Source organism: Coregonus clupeaformis, chromosome 24 (genome assembly GCF_020615455.1).
Source record: "Coregonus clupeaformis isolate EN_2021a chromosome 24, ASM2061545v1, whole genome shotgun sequence".
Taxonomy (NCBI): Eukaryota; Metazoa; Chordata; class Actinopteri; order Salmoniformes; family Salmonidae; genus Coregonus; species Coregonus clupeaformis.
Genome location: NC_059215.1, coordinates 15,417,538 through 15,440,018, shown reverse-complemented (window position 1 = coordinate 15,440,018; position 22,481 = coordinate 15,417,538). Strand labels below are relative to the sequence as shown.

General features: G+C 43.7%; 1 protein-coding gene across 1 annotated transcript in view; it reads left to right on the top strand.

Annotated features, from left to right (window-relative positions):
- The window catches only part of LOC121587366 (leucine-rich repeat-containing G-protein coupled receptor 6), a 164,494-nt gene that overhangs the window by 98,589 nt on the left and 43,424 nt on the right, over window positions 1–22,481 (top strand). Inside the window, exons 7-10 of the mRNA XM_045206808.1 lie at window positions 3,984–4,052; window positions 11,058–11,129; window positions 11,504–11,575; window positions 11,705–11,773. Coding sequence (XP_045062743.1) covers window positions 3,984–4,052; window positions 11,058–11,129; window positions 11,504–11,575; window positions 11,705–11,773 — 282 coding nt within the window. The remainder of the gene's footprint in view (window positions 1–3,983; window positions 4,053–11,057; window positions 11,130–11,503; window positions 11,576–11,704; window positions 11,774–22,481) is intronic.

The window sequence follows — 22,481 nt, the reverse complement described above, 5'->3', positions numbered from 1 at the left end:
GAGAGAGGAGGAGGGAGAGAGGAGGAGGGAGAGAGAGAGGAGGAGGGAGAGAGAGAGAGGAGGAGGGAGAGAGAGAGGAGGAGGGAGAGAGGGGGAGGGAGAGAGAGAGGAGGAGGTAGAGAGAGAGGAGGGAGGGAGAGAGAGAGGAGGGAGAGAGGAGGGAGAGAGAGAGAGAGAGGGAGGGAGAGAGGAGAGGAGAGAGGAGGAGGGAGAGAGAGAGAGGAGGAGAGAGAGAGGAGGGGAGGGAGGAGAGGGAGAGAGAGGAGGGAGAGAGAGAGAGGAGGGAGAGAGGGAGGAGAGAGAGAGAGAGGAGGAGGAGAGAGAGGAGGAGAGAGAGGAGGAGAGAGGAGAGAGAGAGGAGGGAGAGAGAGGAGGGAGAGAGGAGAGGGAGAGAGAGAGGAGGGAGAGAGGAGGAAGGAGAGAGAGAGAGAAGATGAGGGAGAGAGAGAGGGGAGGAGAGAGAGAGAGAGAGGGAGAGAGAGGAGGGAGAGAGGAGGGAGAGAGAGAGGAGGGAGGGAGAGGGAGGAGAGAGAGAGAGAAGAAGGGAGGGAGAGAGAGAGAGAAGAAGGGAGAGAGGAGGAGGGGAGAGAGAAGAAGGGAGGGAGAGAGAGAGAGAAGAAGGGAGAGAGGAGGAGGGAGAGAGAGAGGAGGAGGGAGAGAGAGGAGGAGAGAGAGAGAGAGGGGAGGAGGAGAGAGAGGAGGGAGGGAGGGAGGAGAGGAGGAGAGAGGAGGAGGGAGAGAGGAGGATGAGGGAGACCTACTGGTATAAGCAGTGTTTTCCACAAGTACATAGAGTAGCCAGCTAAATAGAGAATGTAGCCAGCCCAGGCTAGACCCCCCCCCCCCCCACACACACACACATCCAAAATACACAGCAAAATGATTGAATACTTTATTGAGTTTAGCTCCCAGATTGGAAAAATGACTTGTGGTATTGTGTAGAAAACTACAATTTATATTACTGAAAATATATGAATTCAGTGTGTTGTTTTGGATATTGTCTCGGTCTACACTTATATGATCAGGACTATTTTCTATAAGAGAACAAACCTGTCTTCTCTTGAGATGCATGACTCTTAAATATAGGATGGTATCTGTGATTGGGCGTCGCATACTGTAGGCCTATCATATGGACTGGAATTACACGCCTCTTTCAAACCATGAAGAATACATGATGACGATGGTTCATTGATTTATGCAGGCCACTGATTTAATAGGCTTTACTAGGGCTACTGGAATAGATGAATGGGGCTAGTTAGTGTAGGAGACCTACTGGAATAGATGAATGGGGCTAGTTAGTGTAGGAGACCTACTGGAATAGATGAATGGGGCTAGTTAGTGTAGGAGACCTACTGGAATAGATGAATGGGGCTAGTTAGTGTAGGAGACCTACTGGAATAGATGAATGGGGCTAGTTAGTGTAGGAGACCTACTGGAATAGATGAATGGGGCTAGTTAGTGTAGGAGACCTACTATAATAGATGAATGGGGCTAGTTAGTGTAGGAGACCAACTGTAATAGATGAATAGGGCTAGTTAGTGTAGGAGACCTACTGGATTAGATGAATGGGGCTAGTTAGTGTAGGAGACCTACTGTAATAGATGAATAGGGCTAGTTAGTGTATGAGACCTACTGGAATAGATGAATGGGGCTAGTTAGTGTAGGAGACCTACTGGAATAGATGAATGGGGCTAGTTAGTGTAGGAGACCTACTGGAATAGATGAATGGGGCTAGTTAGTGCAGGAGACCTACTGGAATAGATGAATGGGGCTAGTTAGTGTAGGAGACCTACTATAATAGATGAATGGGGCTAGTTAGTGTAGGAGACCTACTGGAATAGATGAATAGGGCTAGTTAGTGTAGGAGACCTACTGGAATAGATGAATAGGGCTAGTTAGTGTAGGAGACCTACTGGAATAGATGAATGGGGCTAGTTAGTGTAGGAGACCTACTGGAATAGATGAATGGGGCTAGTTAGTGCAGGAGACCTACTGGAATAGATGAATGGGGCTAGTTAGTGTTGGAGACCTACTGGAATAGATGATTGGGGCTAGTTAGTGTAGGAGATCTACTGGAATAGATGAATGGGGCTAGTTAGTGTAGGAGACCTACTGGAATAGATGAATGGGGCTAGTTAGTGTAGGAGATCTACTGGAATAGATGAATGGGGCTAGTTAGTGTAGGAGACCTACTGGAATAGATGAATGGGGCTAGTTAGTGTAGGAGACCTACTGGAATAGATGAATGGGGCTAGTTAGTGCAGGAGACCTACTGGAATAGATGAATGGGGCTAGTTAGTGCAGGAGACCTACTGGAATAGATGAATGGGGCTAGTTAGTGTAGGAGACCTACTGGAATAGATGAATGGGGCTAGTTAGTGCAGGAGACCTACTGGAAAAGATGAATGGGGCTAGTTAGTGTAGGAGACCTACTGGAATAGATGAATGGGGCTAGTTAGTGTAGGAGACCTACTGGAATAGATGAATGGGGCTAGTTAGTGTAGGAGACCTACTGTAATAGATGAATGGGGCTAGTTAGTGTAGGAGACCTACTGGAATAGATGAATGGGGCTAGTTAGTGCAGGAGACCTACTGGAATAGATGAATGGGGCTAGTTAGTGTAGGAGACCTACTGGAATAGATGAATGGGGCTAGTTAGTGTAGGAGACCTACTGGAATAGATGAATGGGGCTAGTTAGTGTAGGAGACCTACTGGAATAGATGAATGGGGCTAGTTAGTGCAGGAGACCTACTGGAATAGATGAATGGGGCTAGTTAGTGTAGGAGACCTACTGGAATAGATGAATGTGGCTAGTTAGTGTAGGAGACCTACTGGAATAGATTAATGGGGCTAGTTAGTGCAGGAGACCTACTGGAATAGATGAATGGGGCTAGTTAGTGCAGGAGACCTACTGGAATAGATGAATGGGACTAGTTAGTGCAGGAGACCTACTGGAATAGATGAATGGGGCTAGTTAGTGTGTAGGCTACAGCGCATCTCATGTGATTTCTTATGTGGATTATAATAAATGGGAATATTTGGAGTGGGACTAAGAAAGAATAATATTATAAGTTTACAGTGAGGGTTCAAATAAACCTACCATTAAAATTATAGACTGATCATGTCTTTGTCAGTGGGCAAACGTACAAAATCAGCAGGGGATCAAATACTTTTTTCCCTCACTGTACATCATCAGTGTGTGTGTGTAACGCTGAGAGACGAGTACAGGGTTTAATAATAAACAGAACATGAGCGTCTGGACATGAGGAACATCACAACATCATTGCTGATTGGGGAGTGAAAGATATAGGGGAGGTAATCAATGACGTGATGGCGTCCAGGTGAGTCCCATAATTAAGCGCAGGTGCTCTCTCTCTTTCTCCCCCCTTTTTTTCTCTCTCCTCTCTCTTCTCCCTCTCTCTCTCTCTGTCTCTCTCTCTCCTTCTCTCTCTCTCTGTCTCTCTCTCTCTCTCTCTCTCTCTCTCCCTCTCTCTCTCTCTGCTCTCTCTCTCCTTCTCTCTCTCTCTGTCTCTCTCTCTCTCTCTCTCTCTCTGTCTCTCTCTCTCCTTCTCTCTCTCTCTGTCTCTCTCTCTCTCTCTCTCTCTCTCTCTCTCTCTCTCTGTCTCTCTCTCTCCCCTCTCTCTCTCTCTCTGTCTCTCTCTCTCCTTCTCTCTCTCTCTGTCTCTCTCTCTCTTCTCTCTCTCTCTGTCTCTCTCTCTCTCTCTCTCTCTCTCTCTCTCTCTCTCTCTCTCTCTCTCTCTCTCTCTCTCTCTCTGTCTCTCTCTCTTCCTATCTCCCCCTCTCTCTCTCTCTCTCTCTCTATCTTTCTCCCCACCTCTCTTTCTCTCTCTCTCTATGTCTCTCTCTTCCTATCTCCCCCTCTCTTTCTCTCTCTCTCTCTTCCCATCTCTCTCCGTCTATCTCTCTCTCTCTCTCTCTCTCTCTCTTCCCATCTCTCTCCGTCTATCTATCTCTCTCTCAGGGATCTGAACTACAATGATCTACGAGAGTTTCCTACAGCCATCAGGACCCTGGCAAAGCTTCAAGAACTGTGAGTCCACACACACACACACACACACAGACACACAAACACACACACAGACACACAAACACACACACACACACACACAGACACACAGACACACAAACACACACACACAAACACACACACACACACAGACACACAGACACACAAACACACACACACACAGACACATAAACACACACACAGACACACAAACACACACACACACACACACAGACACACAGACACACAAACACACACACACACACACACACACACAAACACACACACAAACACACACACAGACACACAAACACACACACACAGACACACAGACACACAAACACACACACACACACACACACACACATACACACAGACACACAGACACACAAACACACACACAGACACACAAACACACACACACACAGACACACAAACACACACACACACACACACAGAGAGACACAAAAACAGACACACACACACAGACAAACAAACACACACACAGACACACACACAGACACACAGAAACACACACAGACACACACAGAGACACACAGAAACACACAGACACACACAGCTGCCTGGCATGAATGTAATATGTTACCTCTGTAATCAGGATAAGTGGTTTGTGTTATATTTATATCAAATGTTATCTCTTTAATCAGGATAAGTTGATTATGTTATATTTATTTATTTCATTTACATCATTTAGCAGACCCTCTTATCCAGAGCGACTTACAAATTGGTGCATTCACCTTATAGCCAGTGGGATAACCACTTTACAATGTTGTTTTTTTTGTTTGTTTTTTCTTTTTTGGTGGGGTGGGGTGAGGTAACGGGGGGTAGAAGGATTACTTTATCCTATCCCAGGTATTCCTTAAATAGGTGGGGTTTCAAGTGTCTCCGGAAGGTGGTGAGTGACTCCGCTGTCCTGGCGTTGTGAGGGAGCTTGTTCCACCATTGGGGTGCCAGAGCAGCGAACAGTTTTGACTGGGCTGAGCGGGAACTGTGCTTCCGCAGAGGTAGGGGGACCAGCAGGCCAGACTGATCAGAGCCTGAAGGTACGGAGGTGCCGTTTCCCCCTCACAACTCCATTGGCAAGCACCATGGTCTTGTAGCAGATGCGAATTTCAACTGGAAGCCAGTGGAGTGTGCGGAGGAGCGGGGTGACGTGAGAGAACTTGGGAAGGTTGAACACCAGACGGGCTGCGGCATTCTGGATGAGTTGTAGGGGTTTAATGGCACAGGCAGGGAGCCCAGCCAACAGTGAATTGCAGTAATCCAGACGGGAGATGACAAGTGCCTGGATTAGGACCTGTGCCGCTTCCTGTGTAAGGCAGGGTCGTACTCTCCGAATGTTGTAGAGCATGAACCTACAGGATCGGGTCACCGCCTTGATGTTAGCAGAGAACGACAGGGTGTTGTCCAGGGTCACGCCAAGGCTCTTCGCACTCTGGGAGGAGGACACAACGGAGTTGTCAACCGTGATGGCGAGATCATGGAATGGGCAGTCCTTCCCGGGAGGAAGAGCAGCTCCGTCTTGCCAAGGTTCAGCTTGAGGTGGTGATCCGTCATCCACACTGATATGTCTGCCAGACATGCAGAGATGCGATTCGCCACCTGGTTATCAGAAGGGGGAAAGGAGAAGATTAGTTGTGTGTCGTCTGCGTAGCAATGATAGGAGAGGCCATGTGAGGATATGACAGAGCCAAGTGACTTGGTGTATAGCGAGAATAGGAGAGGGCCTAGAACTGAGCCCTGGGGGACACCAGTGGTGAGAGCACGTGGTGTGGAGACAGCTTCTCGCCACGCCACTTGGTAGGAGCGACTGGTCAGGTAGGACGCAATCCAAGAGTGAGCCGCGCCGGAGATGCCCAGCTCGGAGAGGGTGGAGAGGAGGATCTGATGGTTCACAGTATCAAAGGCAGCAGACAGGTCTAGATGGACAAGAGCAGAGGAGAGAGAGTTAGCTTTAGCAGTGCGGAGAGCCTCCGTGACACAGAGAAGAGCAGTCTCAGTTGAATGACCAGTCTTGAAACCTGACTGGTTTGGATCAAGAAGGTCATTCTGAGAGAGATAGCAAGAGAGTTGGCTAAAGACGGCACGCTCAAGAGTTTTGGAGAGAAAATAAAGAAGGGATACTGGTCTGTAGTTGTTGACATCAGAGGGACGTTATCTCTGTAATCAGGATAAGTGGTTTGTGTTATATTTATATAAAATGTTATCTCTGTAATCAGGATAAATCCAAGATGGCATAGCAGTGCGGTCGTGTTTTCTGTAGCCTCTTTTTTTTTTTTTTCGTAAATATTTCTCAATCTCACTTTCCATCCTTTAACTAAATATACTTTCCTGCAACCCTCCTCACCCAATGTGGAACGGATTCTGTTGTTTCTTCATACATTTTATCCAGAAACTCTGGCTGAAACTAGCCAGCTAGCCAGCTAACTAGCTACTTGCTATTAGCCACCGTTAGCGGTCTTCACCATTGTCCGTGGCTGTGGCCTGCACTACCTACCAGCCAGCCAGCTCTAGCCTGGACTATAATTAGGCCAGTCTGCACTGTCTGCACAGCGCGTTATCGACCCTGAACATATCGTTTTTTCTGCCGGAATCACTGAACCTTAAACACCGGATTCATCGCTACTAGCTAGCTGCAACCAAATGGACGTTGTGGTTGGCTAATCAGCCCTGAGTTAGCCTTGAGCCAGGCCCATCTCCTGGCTATCTACCTCTCTGTCAACCGGACGGGACCTCCTAGTGTTGACACGGAGCCCCGCCGATCCAACACGACTGGTCTGCAGACAAAATCATCTGATGTGGTTACAACAGGTTTCCCGTTACGACGTCGACCACGAAGATCCATCTGCTAGCCCCGGCCCGCTAGCACATGCTAGCCGTGGCTTCTTGCTCGCTAGTGCTATAGCAGCCCCCGAACTACCTCCAAATGATCCTATTGCTGTTCACCGGACCTTATGATAACTCAGCTATACAGCTGATGCCTGCTGGACTGTTCCTTTATACGGTACCACATCCTGTTTATGTTTAGCCTCAGCCCAAACTTTGTCGCCATTACCAGCTGTTGTCTTAGCTCTCTCGAATTACACCTGTGATTGCTTTATGCCTCTCTCCCATGTCAATATGCCTTGCTTATTGCTGTTTCGGTTATTTCTTATTGTACTATTTCACTGTAGATCCCCCAGCCAAGCTAAACCTGCCTTAGATAGCTCCTTTGTCCCACCCCCCATACACGCGGAGACCGACTCAATCGGTGCCTCCAGTGATGCTATCTCTTTCATCGTTACCCAACGCTTAGGTTTACCTCCACTGTAGTCATATCCTTCCATATCCTTGTCTGTACATAATGCCCTGAATCTATTCTACAACGCCCGGAAACCTGCCCCTTTTTTTCTCTGTACCCAACGCACTAGAAGACCAGTACTTAAAGCCTTTAGCCATATCCTTATTCTACTCCTCTGGTGATGTAGAGGTTAACCCAGGCCCTGTAGCCCCCAGTATCACTCCTACTCCCCAGGCGTTATCATTTGTTGACTTCTGTAATCGTAAAAGCCTTGGTTTCTTGCACGTTAACATCATAAGCCTCCTCCCTAAGTTTGAGTTATTCACTGCGTTAGCACACTCCGCCAACCCTGATGTTCTAGCAGTGTCTGAATCCTTGCTTAGGAAGGCCACCAAAAATTCAGAAATGTCCATTCCCAACTACAACAGTTTCCGTCTCGATAGAACTGCCAAAGGGGGTGGGGTTGCAATCTACTGTAGAGATAGCCTGCAGAGCTCTATCATACTATCCAGGTCTTTGCCCAAACAGTTTGAGCTTCTACTTCTAAAAATCCACCTTTCCAGAAATAAGTCTCCCACTGTTGCCGCTTGCTACAGACCCCCCTCAGCCCCGAGCTGTGCCCTGGACACCATATGTGAACTGATTGCCCCCCATCTATCCTCAGAATTCGTACTGCTTGGTGACCTAAACTGGAATATGCTTAACACCCCGGCCAACCTACAATCTAAACTAGATGCCCTCAATCTCACACAAATTATCAACGAACCTACCAGGTACAACCCTAAATCTGTAAACATGGGCACCCTCATAGATATCTTCCTGACAAATTTACCCTCTAAATACACCTCCGCTGTCTTCAACCAGGATCTCAGCGATCACTGCCTTATTGCCTGCGTCCGTAATGGGTCCGCGATCAAACGACCACCCCTTATCACTGTCAAATGCTCCCTAAAACACTTTAGCGAGCAGGCCTTTCTAATTGACCTGGTCCGGGTATCCTGGATGGATATTGACCTCATTCCGTCAGTAGAGGATGCCTGGTTGTTCTTTAAAAGTGCTTTCCTCTCAATCTTAAATAAGCATGCCCCATTCAAAAAATTCAGAACTAAGAACAGATATAGCCCCTGGTTCTCCTCAGACTTGACTGCCCTTGACCAGCACAAAAATATCCTGTGGCGTACTGCATTAGCATCGAACAGCCCCCGCGATATGCAACTTTTTAGGGAAGTCAGGAACCAATATACACAATCAGTTAGGAAAGCAAAGGCTAGCTTTTTCAAACAGAAATTTGGATCCTGTAGCACTAACTCCAAAAAGTTTTGGGACACTGTAAAGTCCATGGAAAATAAGAGCACCTCCTCCCAACTGCCCACTGCACTGAGGCTAGGAAACACTATCGCCACCGATAAATCTACAATAATCGAGAATTTCAACAAGCATTTCGCTACGGCTGGCCATGCTTTCCACCTGGCTACCACTACCCCGGCCACCAGCTCTGCACCCTCCGCTGCAACTTGCCCATGCCCCCCCGCTTCTCCTTCACACAAATTCAGACAGCTGATGTTCTGAAAGAGCTGAAAAATCTGGACCCCTACAAATCAGCTGGGCTAGACAATCTGGACCCTTTCTTTCTAAAATTAGCCGCCGAAATTGTCGCAACCCCTATTTCTAGCCTGTTCAACCTCACTTTCGTAACGTCTGAGATCCCCAGAGATTGGAAAGCTGCCGCGGTCATCCCCCTCTTCAAAGGGGGTGACACTCTAGATCCAAACTGCTACAGACCTATATCCATCCTGCCCTGCCTTTCGAAAGTATTTGAAAGCCAAGTTAACAAACAGCCGACCATTTCGAATCCCACCGTACCTTCTCCGCAATGCAATCCGGTTTCTGAGCTGGTCATGTGTGCACCTCAGCCACGCTCAAGGTCCTAAACTATATTATAAACGCGATCGATAAAAGACAGTACTGCGCAGCCGTCTTCATCGACCTGGCCAAGGCTTTTGACTCTGTCAACCACCGCATTCTTATTGGCAGACTAAGTAGCCTTGGTTTCTCTAATGACTGCCTCGCCTGGTTCACCAATTACTTCTCAGATAGAGTTCAATGTGTCAAATCGGAGGGCCTGTTGTCTGGACCTCTGGCCGTCTCTATGGGGGTGCCACAGGGTTCAATTCTCGGGCCGACTCTATTCTCTGTGTATATCAATGATGTCGCTCTTGCTGCTGGTGACGCTCGGATCCACCTCTATGCGGACGACACCATTTTGTATACATCTGGCCCTTCATTGGACACTGTGTTAACAAACCTCCAAACGAGCTTCAACGCCATACAACACTCCTTCCGTAGCCTCCAACTGCTCTTAAACTCTAGTACAACTAAATGCATGCTCTTCAACTGAACGCTGCTTGCACCCGCCCACCCGACTAGAATCACTACTCTCGGGCGGGTCTGACCTAGAGTATGTGGACAACTACAAATACCTAGGTGTCTGGTTAGACTGTAAACTCTCCTTCCAGACTCACATTAAGCATCTCCAATCAAAAGTTAGATCTAGAATCGGCTTCCTATTTCGCAACAAAGCCTCCTTCACTCATGCTGCCAAACATGCCCTCGTAAAACTGACTACCCTACCGATCCTTGACTTCGGTGATGTCATTTACAAAATAGCCTCCAACACTCTACTCAGCAAATTGGATGTAGTCTAGCCATCCGTTTTGTCACCAAAGCCCCATATACTACCCACCATTGTGACCTGTACGCTCTTGTTGGCTGGCCCTCACTACATATTCGTCGCCAAACCCACTGGCTCCAGGTCATCTATAAATCACTGCTAGGCAAATCCCCGTCTTATCTTAGCTTACTGGTCACCATAGCAACACCCACCCGTAGTCTGCGCTCCAGCAGGTATATCTCACTGGTCATCCCCAAAGCCAACACCTCCTTAGGCCGCCATTCCTTCCAGTTCTCTGCTGCCAATGACTGGAACGAACTGCAAAAATCTCTGAAGCTGGAGACTCTTATCTCCCTCACTAACTTTAAGCATCAGTTGTCAGAGCAGCTTACCGATCACTGCACCTGTACACAGCCCATCTGTAATTAGCCCGCCCAACTACCTCACCCCCATATTGTTATTTATTTTTCTAATTTGCACCCCAGTATCTCTATTTGCACATCATCTTTTGCACATCTATCATTCCAGTGTTAATACGAAATTTTAACTATTTTGCACTATGGCCAATTTATTGCCTTTCCTCCATAACTTGCTACATTTGCACACACTGTATATATATTTTCTGTTGTATTTTTTGACTGTATGTTTTGTTTTACCCCATATGTAACTCTGTGTTGTTGTTTTTATCGCACTGCTTTGCTTTATCTTGGCCAGGTCGCAGTTGTAAATGAGAACTTGTTCTCAACTGGCTTACCTGGTTAAATAAAGGTGAAAAAAATAAAAATAAAAAATAAAGTGGATTATGTTATATTTATATCAAATGTTATCTCTGTAATCAGGATAAGTGGTTTATGTTATATTTATATAATATGTTATCAGTGGTTTTAATGCAGCAATCGGATACAATGTCTCACAACCTCAAAAGGTGCACACACACCGAGGGGAGGGCTATGATTTCTCCTGCCCTTAACAGATGCTCTGACGTGTGTTTGTGTATCCTAGGGGGTGATTTCTCCTGCCCTTAACAGATGCTCTGACGTGTGTTTGTGTATCCTAGGGGGTTCCACAACAACAACATCAGAGTGATCCCTGAGAGAGCCTTCATGGGCAACCCTCAACTACAGACCATGTTAGTACCCCCCCCCCCCACCCACACACACACACACACTGATAAACACACACACACACACACACACACACACGCTCATAAACACACACAAACACACACTGATAAACACACACACACAAACAAACACACACTGATAAACACACACACACACACATACACACACTGATAAACACACACACACACACACTGATAAACACACACACACACACACACTGATAATCACACACACACACATACACACACACACACTGATAAACACACACACACACATACACACACACACACTGATAAACACACACACACACACACAAGCGCACGTAGACAAAGGCCAAGATGAAATCAGGTTTAAAAAAACAACATGACCTCTTCCTCAGTCACTTCTATGAGAATCCCATCCAGTCTGTGGGAAGCTCCGCTTTCCAGTTTTTACCCAAGCTCCATACACTGTGAGTAATGAGTGTCCTTCTCCAGTCTGACAATATGACGTTTGGATGTATGTCTTGGATATAGCGGACCACATGAGTGTGTGTGTGTGTGTACCGGCTAAGTAACGAGTGCGTCCCTCTCCTCTCCAGCTCCCTAAACGGGGCGACCCAGATACGAGAGTTCCCCGACCTGAAAGGAACCACCAGCCTGGAAATACTGTAAGAAACCTACCCCTCCTACCGCTGTAATGGGTCTCCCCTGGGAACAGAGACCTACCCCTCCTACCGCTGTAATGGGTCTCCCCTGGGAACAGAGACCTACCCCTCCTACCGCTGTAATGGGTCTCCCCTGGGAACAGAGACCTACCCCTCCTACCGCTGTAATGGGTCTCCCCTGGGAACAGAGACCTACCCCTCCTACCGCTGTAATGGGTCTCCCCTGACTACCTAACGAGTGGCCCATAGAATGGGAACAGAGACCTACCCCTCCTAACGCTGTAATGGGTCTCCCTGGGAACAGAGACCTACCCCTCCTACCGCTGTAATGGGTCTCCCCTGGGAACAGAGACCTACCCCTCCTACCGCTGTAATGGGTCTCCCCTGGGAACAGAGACCTACCCCCTCCTACCGCTGTAATGGGTCTCCCCTGGGAACAGAGACCTACCCCTCCTACCGCTGTAATGGGTCTCCCCTGACTACCTAACGAGTGGCCCATAGAATGGGAACAGAGACCTACCCCTCCTAACGCTGTAATGGGTCTCCCCTTAGAGGAGAAGAGTCACCAGGTAGGACTATTTAGCTGACGCTTTTATCCAAAGCAACTTACAGCGGGACTCAAACCCGCGACCCTGGCGTTGCAAGCGCCATGCTCTACCAGCAGAGCCACAGAGGCTCTGGAAGGGTATGACAGAGCACACACATGCAGTGACTTTGAGAAAGTTCTGGGGCATTAGGATCTCCTCAGACCAAAGGGAAGAGCACCTCCTACTGGCCCTCCAACACCACTTCCAGCAGCACCTGGTATCCCATCAAGGGAACAACCAGTACCGACCCAGCAGTGGCTTGGCTCACCTCTATAATAACGGACTGTCACCTCTATAATAACAGACTGTCACCTCTATAATAACAGACTGTCACCTCTATAATAACACACTGTCACCTCTATACTAACAGACTGTCACCTCTATAATAACAGACTGTCACCTCTATAATAACAGACTGTCACCTCTATACTAACAGACTGTCACCTCTATAATAACAGACTGTCACCTCTACAATAACAGACTGTCACCTCTATACTAACAGACTGTCACCTCTATACTAACAGACTGTCACCTCTATAATAACAGACTGTCACCTCTATAATAACAGACTGTCACCTCTATAATAACAGACTGTCACCTCTATAATAAGACTGTCACCTCTATACTAACAGACTGTCACCTCTATAATAACAGACTGTCACCTCTATAATAACACACTGTCACCTCTATAATAACAGACTGTCACCTCTATAATAACAGACTGTCACCTCTATAATAACATACTGTCACCTCTATACTAACAGACTGTCACCTCTATACTAACAGACTGTCACCTCTATAATAACAGACTGTCACCTCTATAATAAGACTGTCACCTCTATAATAAGACTGTCACCTCTATAATAACAGACTGTCACCTCTATACTAACAGACTGTCACCTCTATAATAACAGACTGTCACCTCTATAATAAGACTGTCACCTCTATAATAAGACTGTCACCTCTATACTAACAGACTGTCACCTCTATAATAACAGACTGTCACCTCTATAACTCGACTATACAGACTGTCACCTCTATACTAACAGACTGTCACCTCTATAATAACAGACTGTCACCTCTATACTAACAGACTGTCACCTCTATACTAACAGACTGTCACCTCTATAATAACAGACTGTCACCTCTATACTAACAGACTGTCACCTCTATAATAACAGACTGTCACCTCTATAATAAAGACTGTCACCTCTATACTAACAGACTGTCACCTCTATACTAACAGACTGTCACCTCTATAATAACATACTGTCACCTCTATAATAACAGACTGTCACCTCTATACTAACAGACTGTCACCTCTATAATAACAGACTCTCACCTCTATACTAACAGACTGTCACCTCTATAATAACAGACTGTCACCTCTATAATAACAGACTGTCACCTCTATAAGCTGTCCTCTATACTAACAGACTGTCACCTCTATAATAACATACTGTCACCTCTATACTAACAGACTGTCACCTCTATAATAACAGACTGTCACCTCTATACTAACAGACTGTCACCTCTATACTAACAGACTGTCACCTCTATACTAACAGACTGTCACCTCTATAATAACAGACTGTCACCTCTATACCTGTCACTCTATACTAACAGACTGTCACCTCTATACTAACAGACTGTCACCTCTATAATAACATACTGTCACCTCTATACTAACAGACTGTCACCTCTATAATAACAGACTGTCACCTCTATACTAACAGACTGTCACCTCTATACTAACAGACTGTCACCTCTATACTAACAGACTGTCACCTCTATAATAACAGACTGTCACCTCTATACTAACAGACTGTCACCTCTATAATAACAGACTGTCACCTCTATACTAACAGACTGTCACCTCTATAATAACAGACTGTCACCTCTATACTAACAGACTGTCACCTCTATTAACAGACTGTCACCTCTATAATAACAGACTGTCACCTCTATACTAACAGACTGTCACCTCTATACTAACAGACTGTCACCTCTATACTAACAGACTGTCACCTCTATAATAACAGACTGTCACCTCTATACTAACAGACTGTCACCTCTATACTAACAGACTGTCACCTCTATACTAACAGACTGTCACCTCTATAATAACAGACTGTCACCTCTATAATAACAGACTGTCACCTCTATAATAACAGACTGTCACCTCTATACTAACAGACTGTCACCTCTATAATAACAGACTGTCACCTCTATACTAACAGACTGTCACCTCTATACTAACAGACTGTCACCTCTATAATAACAGACTGTCACCTCTATAAAGACTACTATACACAGACTGTCACCTCTATAATAACAGACTGTCACCTCTATACTAACAGACTGTCACCTCTATAATAACAGACTGTCACCTCTATAATAACAGACTGTCACCTCTATAATAACAGACTGTCACCTCTATAATAACAGACTGTCACCTCTATACTAACAGACTGTCACCTCTATAATAACAGACTGTCACCTCTATAATAACAGACTGTCACCTCTATAATAACAGACTGTCACCTCTATACTAACAGACTGTCACCTCTATAATAACAGACTGTCACCTCTATACTAACAGACTGTCACCTCTATACTAATAGACTGTCACCTCTATACTAACAGACTGTCACCTCTATAATAACAGACTGTCACCTCTATACTAACAGACTGTCACCTCTATCTAACAGACTGTCACCTCTATAATAACAGACTGTCACCTCTATAATAACAGACTGTCACCTCTATACTAACAGACTGTCACCTCTATAATGTCACCTCTATACTAACAGACTGTCACCTCTATAATAACAGACTGTCACCTCTATACTAACAGACTGTCACCTCTATAATAACAGACTGTCACCTCTATAATAACAGACTGTCACCTCTATAATAACAGACTGTCACCTCTATAATAACAGACTGTCACCTCTATACTAACAGACTGTCACCTCTATACTAACAGACTGTCACCTCTATAATAACAGACTGTCACCTCTATACTAACAGACTGTCACCTCTATAATAACAGACTGTCACCTCTATAATAACAGACTGTCACCTCTATAATAACAGACTGTCACCTCTATAATAACAGACTGTCACCTCTATAATAACAGACTGTCACCTCTATACTAACAGACTGTCACCTCTATACTAACAGACTGTCACCTCTATAATAACAGACTGTCACCTCTATAAATCAGATTGTCACCTCTATACTAACAGACTGTCACCTCTATAATAACATACTGTCACCTCTATACTAACAGACTGTCACCTCTATACTAAAAGACTGTCACCTCTATACTGTCACCTCTATAATAACAGGCTGTCACCTCTATACTAACAGACTGTCACCTCTATAATAACAGACTGTCACCTCTATAATAAGACTGTCACCTCTATAATAACAGACTGTCACCTCTATACTAACATACTGTCACCTCTATAATAACAGACTGTCACCTCTATACTAACAGACTGTCACCTCTATAATAACAGACTGTCACCTCTATAATAACAGACTGTCACCTCTATAATAACAGACTGTCACCTCTATACTAACAGACTGTCACCTCTATACTAACAGACTGTCACCTCTATAATAACAGACTGTCACCTCTATAATAACAGACTGTCACCTCTATACTAACACACTGTCACCTCTATACTAACAGACTGTCACCTCTATAATAACAGACTGTCACCTCTATAATAACAGACTGTCACCTCTATACTAACAGACTGTCACCTCTATAATAAGACTGTCACCTCTATACTAACAGACTGTCACCTCTATAATAACAGACTGTCACCTCTATAATAACAGACTGTCACCTCTATCTAACAGACTGTCACCTCTATACTAACAGACTGTCACCTCATAATAACAGACTGTCACCTCTATACTAACAGACTGTCACCTCTATACTGTCACCTCTATACTAACAGACTGTCACCTCTATAATAACATACTGTCACCTCAATAATAACAGACTGTCACCTCTATACTAACAGACTGTCACCTCTATAGTAAACAGACTGTCACCTCTATACTAACAGACTGTCACCTCTATAATAACAGACTGTCACCTCTATAATAACAGACTGTCACCTCTATACTAACAGACTGTCACCTCTATAATAACAGACTGTCACCTCTATAATAACAGACTGTCACCTCTATACTAACAGACTGTCACCTCTATAATAACAGACTGTCACCTCTATAATAACAGACTGTCACCTCTATACTAACAGACTGTCACCTCTATACTAACAGACTGTCACCTCTATAATAACAGACTGTCACCTCTATACTAACAGACTGTCACCTCTATACTAACAGACTGTCACCTCTATACTAACAGACTGTCACCTCTATACTAACAGACTGTCACCTCTATAATAACAGACTGTCACCTCTATAATAACAGACTGTCACCTCTATAATAACATACTGTCACCTCTATATACTGTCACCTCTATACTAACAGACTGTCACCTCTATACTAACAGACTGTCACCTCTATACTAACAGACTGTCACCTCTATACTAACAGACTGTCACCTCTATACTAACAGACTGTCACCTCTATACTAACAGACTGTCACCTCTATAATAACAGACTGTCACCTCTATACTGTCACCTCTATACTAACAGACTGTCACCTCTATACTAACAGACTGTCACCTCTATACTAACAGACTGTCACCTCTATAATAACAGACTGTCACCTCTATAATAACAGACTGTCACCTCTATACTAACAGACTGTCACCTCTATAATAACAGACTGTCACCTCTATAATAACATACTGTCACCTCTATACTAACAGACTGTCACCTCTATAATAACAGACTGTCACCTCTATAATAACAGACTGTCACCTCTATACTAACAGACTGTCACCTCTATACTAACAGACTGTCACCTCTATACTAACAGACTGTCACCTCTATACTAACAGACTGTCACCTCTATAATAACAGACTGTCACCTCTATAATAACAGACTGTCACCTCTATACTAACAGACTGTCACCTCTATACTAACAGACTGTCACCTCTATAATAACAGACTGTCACCCTATATCTATACTAACAGACTGTCACCTCTATACTAACAGACTGTCACCTCTATACTAACAGACTGTCACCTCTATAATAACAGACTGTCACCTCTATACTAACAGACTGTCACCTCTATACTAACATACTGTCACCTCTATACTAACAGACTGTCACCTCTATACTAACAGACTGTCACCTCTATACTAACAGACTGTCACCTCTATACTAACAGACTGTCACCTCTATAATAACAGACTGTCACCTCTATACTAACAGACTGTCACCTCTATACTAACAGACTGTCACCTCTATAATAACAGACTGTCACCTCTATAATAACATACTGTCACCTCTATACTAACAGACTGTCACCACTTACTCTATATAACAGACTGTCACCTCTATAATAACAGACTGTCACCTCTATAATAACACACTGTCACCTCTATACTAACAGACTGTCACCTCTATAAAGAATATAACAGACTGTCACCTCTATACTAACAGACTGTCACCTCTATACTAACAGACTGTCACCTCTATACTAACAGACTGTCACCTCTATACTAACAGACTGTCACCTCTATACTAACAGACTGTCACCTCTATAATAACAGACTGTCACCTCTAACTTGTCACCTCTATACTAACAGACTGTCACCTCTATAATAACAGACTGTCACCTCTATAATAACAGACTGTCACCTCTATAATAACAGACTGTCACCTCTATAATAACAGACTGTCACCTCTATAATAACAGACTGTCACCTCTATAATAACAGACTGTCACCTCTATACTAACAGACTGTCACCTCTATACTAACAGACTGTCACCTCTATACTAACAGACTGTCACCTCTATACTAACAGACTGTCACCTCTATAATAACAGACTGTCACCTCTATAATAACAGACTGTCACCTCTATACTAACAGACTGTCACCTCTATAATAACAGAGCTGTCACCTCTATACTAACAGACTGTCACCTCTATACTAACAGACTGTCACCTCTATACTAACAGACTGTCACCTCTATAATAACAGACTGTCACCTCTATACTAACAGACTGTCACCTCTATAATAACAGACTGTCACCTCTATAATAACAGACTGTCACCTCTATAATAACAGACTGTCACCTCTATAATAACAGACTGTCACCTCTATACTATACTACAACTGTCACCTCTATACTAACAGACTGTCACCTCTATACTAACAGACTGTCACCTCTATAATAACAGACTGTCACCTCTATAATAACAGACTGTCACCTCTATACTAACAGACTGTCACCTCTATAATAACACTGCCCTTACTGTCACCTCATATAACAGACTGTCACCTCTATACTAACAGACTGTCACCTCTATAATAACAGACTGTCACCTCTATAATAACAGACTGTCACCTCTATAATAAGACTGTCACCTCTATACTATCACCTCTATACTAACAGACTGTCACCTCTATAATAACAGACTGTCACCTCTATACTAACAGACTGTCACCTCTATACTAACAGACTGTCACCTCTATACTAACGACTGTCACCTCTATACTAACAGACTGTCACCTCTATAATAACGACTGTCACCTCTATAATAACATACTGTCACCTCTATACTAACAGACTGTCACCTCTATAATAACAGACTGTCACTCTCTATAATAACAGACTGCTCACCTCTATACTAACAGACCTGTCACCTCTATACTAACAGACTGTCACCTCTATAATAACAGACTGTCACCTCTATAAAGACTGTCACCTCTATACTAACAGACTGTCACCTGCTATAATAAGACTGTCACCTCTATACTAACAGACTGTCACCTCTATAATAACAGACTGTCCTCTATAAGACTGTCACCTCTATACTAACAGACTGTCACCTCTATACTAACAGACTGTCACCTCTATACTAACAGACTGTCACCTCTATAATAACAGACTGTCACCTCTATAATAACAGACTGTCACCTCTATACTAACAGACTGTCACCTCTATACTAACAGACTGTCACCTCTATAATAACAGACTGTCACCTCTATACTAACAGACTGTCACCTCTATACTAACAGACTGTCACCTCTATAATAACAGACTGTCACCTCTATAATAACAGACTGTCACCTCTATACTAACAGACTGTCACCTCTATAATAACAGACTGTCACCTCTATACTAACAGACTGTCACCTCTATACTAACAGACTGTCACCTCTAACCCTATAATAACAGACTGTCACCTCTATACTAACAGACTGTCACCTCTATAATAACAGACTGTCACCTCTATACTAACAGACTGTCACCTCTATATATAACAGACTGTCACCTCTATACTAACAGACTGTCACCTCTATACTAACAGACTGTCACCTCTATACTAACAGACTGTCACCTCTATAATAACAGACTGTCACCTCTATACTAACAGACTGTCACCTCTATAATAACAGACTGTCACCTCTATACTAAACAGACTGTCACCTCTATAATAACAGACTGTCACCTCTATAATAACAGACTGTCACCTCTATAATAACAGACTGTCACCTCTATACTACATCCTCTATACTTCACCTCTCTATAATAACAGACTGTCACCTCTATAATAACAGACTGTCACTTCTATAATAAAGACTGTCACCTCTATAATAACAGACTGTCACCTCTATAATAACAGACTGTCACCTCTATACTAACAGACTGTCACCTCTATACTAACAGACTGTCACCTCTATAATAACAGACTGTCACCTCTATACTAACAGACTGTCACCTCTATACTAACAGACTGTCACCTCTATACTAACAGACTGTCACCTCTATACTAACAGACTGTCACCTCTATAATAACAGACTGTCACCTCTATACTAACAGACTGTCACCTCTATACTAACAGACTGTCACCTCTATACTAACAGACTGTCACCTCTATAATAACAGACTGTCACCTCTATAATAACAGACTGTCACCTCTATACTAACAGACTGTCACCTCTATAATAACAGACTGTCACCTCTATACTAACAGACTGTCACCTCTATAATAACAGACTGTCACCTCTATACTAACAGACTGTCACCTCTATACTAACAGACTGTCACCTCTATACTAACAGACTGTCACCTCTGCCTCTATACTAACAGACTGTCACCTCTATAATAACAGACTGTCACCTCTATAATAACAGACTGTCACCTCTATACTAACAGACTGTCACCTCTATAATAACAGACTGTCACCTCTATAATAACAGACTGTCACCTCTATAATAAGACTGTCACCTCTATACTAACAGACTGTCACCTCTATACTAACAGACTGTCACCTCTATAATAACAGACTGTCACCTCTATACTAACATACTGTCACCTCTATACTAACAGACTGTCACCTCTATAATAACAGACTGTCACCTCTTACTGTCACCTCATACTAACAGACTGTCACCTCTATAATAACAGACTGTCACCTCTATACTAACAGACTGTCACCTCTATAATAACAGACTGTCACCTCTATACTCTATACTAACAGACTGTCACCTCTATAATAACAGACTGTCACCTCTATAATAACAGACTGTCACCTCTATAATAACAGACTGTCACCTCTATACTAACATACTGTCACCTCTATAATAACAGACTGTCACCTCTATAATAACAGACTGTCACCTCTATAATAACAGACTGTCACCTCTATAATAACAGACTGTCACCTCTATAATAACAGACTGTCACCTCTATACTAACAGACTGTCACCTCTATAACTAACAGTCCCTCTTACTGTCACCTCTATAATAATAGACTGTCACCTCTATAATAACAGGCTGTCGCCTCTATACTAACAGACTGTCACCTCTATAATAACAGACTGCCACCTCTATAATAACAGACTGTTACCTCTATACTAACAGACTGTCACCTCTATACTAACAGACTGTCACCTCTATACTAACAGACTGTCACCTCTATAATAACAGACTGTCACCTCTATAATAACAGACTGTCACCTCTATAATAACAGACTGTCACCTCTATACTAACAGACTGTCACCTCTAACTTCTATACTAACAGACTGTCACCTCTATACTAACAGACTGTCACCTCTATACTAACAGACTGTCACCTCTATACTAACAGACTGTCACCTCTATACTAACAGACTGTCACCTCTATACTAACAGACTGTCACCTCTATAATAACAGACTGTCACCTCTATAATAACAGACTGTCACCTCTATAATAACAGACTGTCACCTCTATAATAACAGACTGTCACCTCTATACTAACAGACTGTCACCTCTATACTAACAGACTGTCACCTCTATAATAACAGACTGTCACCTCTATAATAACAGACTGTCACCTCTATACTAACAGACTGTCACCTCTATACTAACAGACTGTCACCTCTATACTAACAGACTGTCACCTCTATAATAACAGACTGTCACCTCTATAATAACATACTGTCACCCTATACTGTCACCTCTATACTAACAGACTGTCACCTCTATACTAACAGACTGTCACCTCTATACTAACAGACAGTCACCTCTATAATAACATACTGTCACCTCTATACTAACATACTGTCACCTCTATAATAACACTGTCACCTCTATAATAACATACTGTCACCTCTATAATAACAGACTGTCACCTCTATACTGTCACTTAACAGACTGTCACCTCTATAATAACAGACTGTCACCTCTATAATAACAGACTGTCACCTCTATCAACAGCTGTCACCTCTATACTAACATACTGTCACCTCTATAATAACAGACTGTCACCTCTATAATAACAGACTGTCACCTCTATTATAACAGACTGTCACCTCTATACTAACAGACTGTCACCTCTATAATAACAGACTGTCACCTCTATTATAACAGACTGTCACCTCTATAATAACATACTGTCACCTCTATACTAACAGACTGTCACCTCTATACTAACAGACTGTCACCTCTATAATAACAGA